Consider the following 4,695-nt stretch of genomic DNA (forward strand, 5'->3'; position numbering starts at 1 on the left):
GATGAGCGTCTCTCGCCCTCCTTTCCTCACAGCGGCAGAAGTAGAGGCGGCCCTGTTGCCTCTGCAAGATGTGCTGCTGCTGCTGCTGTTGTGTTCCAACAGCTGGGGGGGTGTGGGGTCCTGATGATGATGATGATGATGATGATGATGATGATGATGACGAGTATGATAATGATTATGAGTGTCTAGAAGCTTGTGTGTCAAAAAAACTACCCTGGGGTGCATGCATGTAAGAAGTCCCAAAAGTCAGCTTCACCCTAATCGGACTGAGAAGTATGTGTGTGTGCCCACATGGTCAGGAGGGACTCAAAATACACCAAATCCGTCAATGAATACACTAACATTCACGATATATACGCTAACACTCGTGATATATCCACTTGTTGTGATGTGGTTGTATGTCGTGGTTACTCACCAACTGGATGATGGTGCTCAGCGACGCATCGACGCTCCACTCCTCGTCCAGCTAGAGGCGCCGCTGCCGGGTTGGCTCCGCGGCATGTCACGGGCAACTGCTCATCACCACGAGCGGCTCCCGTCAAAACCCGGGGGAGGGCGGATGGAACAGGTCGATTAATAATGTCCAGCGTTGACACTGTTCATTTTCCTGGTACGTTGACAGGGCGAAGGGAAGAGTCGGGGGTGGGAAATACGAACGGGAGTCCGCAAGCCTCTGCAGCTCCAGCCGCTGTGTGTTTCTCTCCAGTCCGCCTGCACTGTGGCTGCTGTCAAACCCCATCCGGGGACTCCAAGCTTCACGTTTCACCTGTGGAATTATGGGAGTTGTAGTTTTACAACAACCAAAGCCGCAATAAGGCGCATTGCTAAACGAACAACAAAAAAAATAATTTGAACCATTTAATACAAACTAAAACAAATCATGAAGGTAGTTGAGTAAATTATGCACATGAGCCTAAACTAAAGATGCTTACTTTGTCCCATTAAAAGCCATTTTTGCGAGTTAGCCAAATGCTAATATGAACGCTAGCTAGCTAACGATCAAACGCGAGATCGACGGATGGGTTAATGGATAAATAGATAGACAGATAGATAGATAGATAGATAGATAGATAGATAGATAGATAGATAGATAGATAATCAGAAACAGACATTGTTATACACGTCCAAGGTATCGCGATAGTTCTAGAGAGACAATCAATTGGTCACCTGACCGGAAAGATAGCGACTATATTTTTTTTAACGCATACTTTTAGTTATAATTATTTAAAAATTAATTCAAATATTTTAATTAACTTCATGCACTGTACTATGAATTGATAACCAGTACATAGACTAATATAAATTGGATATACTAAAATACACACATAAATATAGTTTAAAAAAAAGAAAAACAATAAATGCAATTAATCGAGTTAAGAAACTAAAATTGAATAAATTACTGTATGAAATCATCTTTACGCCAGCTACATGGTAAGTTCACAGACCTCAAATCGTCGGATGTCTGTTATGCAAATAAAAGTAAAAATACATTAATAAATTTGTGAATGACAAAATAATAGTAGTTTTCAACTTTCACTATTTTAAAAAAATAAATCAATAAAATATCAAAAGATAAACAACACAGATCAAGACGTCTAAGAGCCAAATACAGTCAACCATAAGAGATGTTAAAGATGTATTGTATTGTATCCAAATATATCTGATCTTTATTACAATAAACATGACAGGGTTAAAGTCCACATAAAAAGGGTACAATGAAAAAAGTCCAGAAATATGACATATTTCCCTTTTATGCTTTCATTCACCCTGCCCTCCCAATGAATGACTGAATAAATGCTGAATTTGCTATATGGTCTTTGTGATGCGTTAAATTAAAAACCACGAAGAGACGGCTCATACAAAACCTAAAAGTTCTTCCTCACCATCTCTCTCGCTCTCGATTTACAGACACAAGTAGGTAAAATATATATTAAAAAAAGTGAGGGGGTGGGTGCTAATATTTCACATGGTTTTGAAATAACTTTCATACCAGAAATGACTGATTTGTTCAAGTCAATGTAGCTGGACGAGTACATCCTCTTGAATTTGTGATGTCTCATCCCGGGGTTCTCAAAACATTAAAAGGGAAAAATTGTAGTATATTGTCAAAAGTACACCTTCTGTTCATGAAAAAAAAAAAATTCCAGTAGTAATACTCAACCTACCTATTCACTTAAGTATATCAGGAGGTGTAATTGGTTTTTCATGTTTGTTTGATTGGCACAGCACAATCATTTATTGCATTTAAATATTGTCCAGGGAACCTAGTTTCAGAAGCATCACTGTGATCTATTCACACAGTACACAGGAGGGTTTCAGAATGTTTGCTCTGTCAAAACATGACGGTCAATCCATTAGGATGCCGAAAATGCATGGAACAAATATTATATGGCGGATGAGAAAGAAGCGAGGATCTTGTGCCAAGTCGCATCCCTCCTCCCCGACCATCTACATCTTCTTCCTTGTTGTCATGGTTACAGAGTAAAGCAACATCACTGCAGGGTCCGCTTAGCCGAGGTCCAGGCGCCTTCCCCGTCCGTCCCGCAAGGGTGCGGGAAAAGACAGCGTTGTCGTAATGTCTGTTTGTTCCGTGTGGGGTTTTTCTTTCCTGTGCGTGTCTTTTTGTACTTGTGCGCGGTCACAGGTTCTCGCCGGGTTGGTACTGTGGCTCGGTGGCGGTGAAGTAATCCTCCAAGAAGGACTGCAGGTACTCGAAGGTGTGCCTCTCGTCGGCCTCGCGCCGCCAACACTGCAGCATGAGCTCGTGGAGTGAGGCGGGGCAGCCCGGGGCACAGGCCATCCGGTAGCCTCGCTCTACCTGCTCCAGCACTTCGCGGTTGTTCATGCCTTCCGGGGATGGAAGAGGAAGAAGAGGAGGAGGAGGAGGAGAAGGGGGAAATGGTGAAGCGATGCACGACGCATACTGAGAGTACAACATTAGGCATATCTGCATGATCTAATGAGATCCAGAGCTGTACAAAAAAAAATGGCATTTTCAGCCCTCATTTATCCGAACATTAACAGGTACAAATTTCCACAAGGTCCGCCAAACGGCACGACTCTTTCCCATTCAAAGCATGCAGCAACATTTTTCATTTTGTAATTGGAGAGAATCCATCCATCCATTTTCGAATCCGCTTATCCTCATGAGGGTCGCGGGCGTGCTGGAGCCTATCCCATCAGTCATCGGGCAGTAGGCAGGGTACACTCCGAACCGGTTGCCAGCATTTAAAGTGTTGTAGCAGAATCATTTATTCTACTCATCATTTTTTGTTGAACTAGCAACGCTTGAAAGGAAACACCATTACCTCTCATGCAGCTCTTTGACTGGATCTCACACGAGTGTGTGTGTGTGTGTGTGTGTGTTACATGTGGCACGTGACGTCAAGTCATCCATAAAGTTGTGACATGTTCAAAAACTTTTTTACCTGGGTAGGGCACGCGTCCCTTGGTGATGAGCTCGGTGAGCAGGATGCCGAAACTCCACACGTCCGACTTGATGGTGAAGCGTCCGTACAGCGCAGCTTCCGGCGCAGTCCATTTGATGGGGAACTTGGCCCCTGCAACCATGGCAACAAGGCAGCGTGCTTTCATATTCCCGTGTTGCAGATATACACTACATAGGTGTGTATAAACACAGACACACACACACGCACTCACTCACTCGGACGCACACTCGCTCACACAATTTGACTTACCTTGTCTGGCGGTGTACTCGTTGTCCTCGATGAGCCTTGCCAGGCCAAAGTCGGCGATCTTGCACACCAGGTTGTCTCCGACAAGGATGTTGGCGGCCCGCAGGTCTCTGTGGATGTAGTTCATCCGTTCGATGTAGGCCATCCCCGCCGCGATCTAAAAAAGCCACAATCGCGTTATAATGTCAAATGTGCACTGCAGGGACTTTTTTTTAAAACCCTTTCAGGGACAGCGGTTACAACAGTGGACATCTTATCACGTTATCAGCTTACAGGGTGCATGAAAGGGTTGAATATTATTTGTTAATTTGTCAAATAACCTGTGCCGCCATGTCCACAAGCTGGGGTAGCTTCAGGTTTTGCCCCTCGCCGTCTTTTAAGAAATCCAGTAAACTTCCTGTATGGAAAGAATGAAATAGGAAGTGATGGTTCTTCACTTTTGCGAAGAGTGAAAATATCGAAGCTGAGCACGTTTTACAAACTCGCAACTGGACTTTTCCACCATTTGACCAAACATGACATGGAGACCAAGCGTGTACCTTGGCTCATGAACTCGGTGATTATATAGATGGGCTCCTCGGACACAACGGCGTAGAGCTGTACCAGCTTGTCGTGGCGCAGCCTCTTCATGATCTGAGCCTCCTCCAGGAAGGCCTCGGGGGACATGGTGCCCGGCTTCAGCGTCTTCACCGCAACCTTGGTGGTGCCGTTCCACATCCCTTGACATGAACACGGAGCCCGTGTCAATACACACATCGAGAATACAGAACGCGTCGTAAAGGAGGGGATGTTGGATGCATGCGGCTTATGAGGAGACACGAACACGCATGCACAACATGTGAAAGTGAACCTATTGCATCAGCATGCACGTGTCGTGATGCATGGAAAGCGGTACCTGGGCTACATGCGTAACACACGGCTGTCTTTTAGGGACAAATAAGACACACAAAGTCAATGCGGTAATTTGATTACTTAAAGTTTATATATATATATATATATA

At 44.4% G+C, this 4,695-nt stretch overlaps 1 protein-coding gene across 3 annotated transcripts in view; it reads right to left on the bottom strand.

The window, feature by feature from the left end:
• Nucleotides 1-1,625: 1,625 nt before the first annotated feature.
• Nucleotides 1,626-4,695, bottom strand: part of yrk (Yes-related kinase) — a 23,693-nt gene continuing 20,623 nt past the window's right edge. For all 3 annotated transcript variants that reach the window (XM_019859688.1, XM_019859703.1, XM_019859694.1), the window contains 3 exons: nucleotides 3,699-3,852; nucleotides 3,429-3,560; nucleotides 1,626-2,847 (listed from right to left, as the gene is read on the bottom strand). In XM_019859688.1, coding sequence (XP_019715247.1) covers nucleotides 2,639-2,847; nucleotides 3,429-3,560; nucleotides 3,699-3,852 — 495 coding nt within the window. In that variant the 3' untranslated portion in view covers nucleotides 1,626-2,638. The remainder of the gene's footprint in view (nucleotides 2,848-3,428; nucleotides 3,561-3,698; nucleotides 3,853-4,695) is intronic.

The sequence above is a fragment of the Hippocampus comes genome, unplaced genomic scaffold (assembly GCF_001891065.2).
Source record: "Hippocampus comes isolate QL1 unplaced genomic scaffold, H_comes_QL1_v1.1 scaffold148, whole genome shotgun sequence".
Classification (NCBI taxonomy): domain Eukaryota; kingdom Metazoa; phylum Chordata; class Actinopteri; order Syngnathiformes; family Syngnathidae; genus Hippocampus; species Hippocampus comes.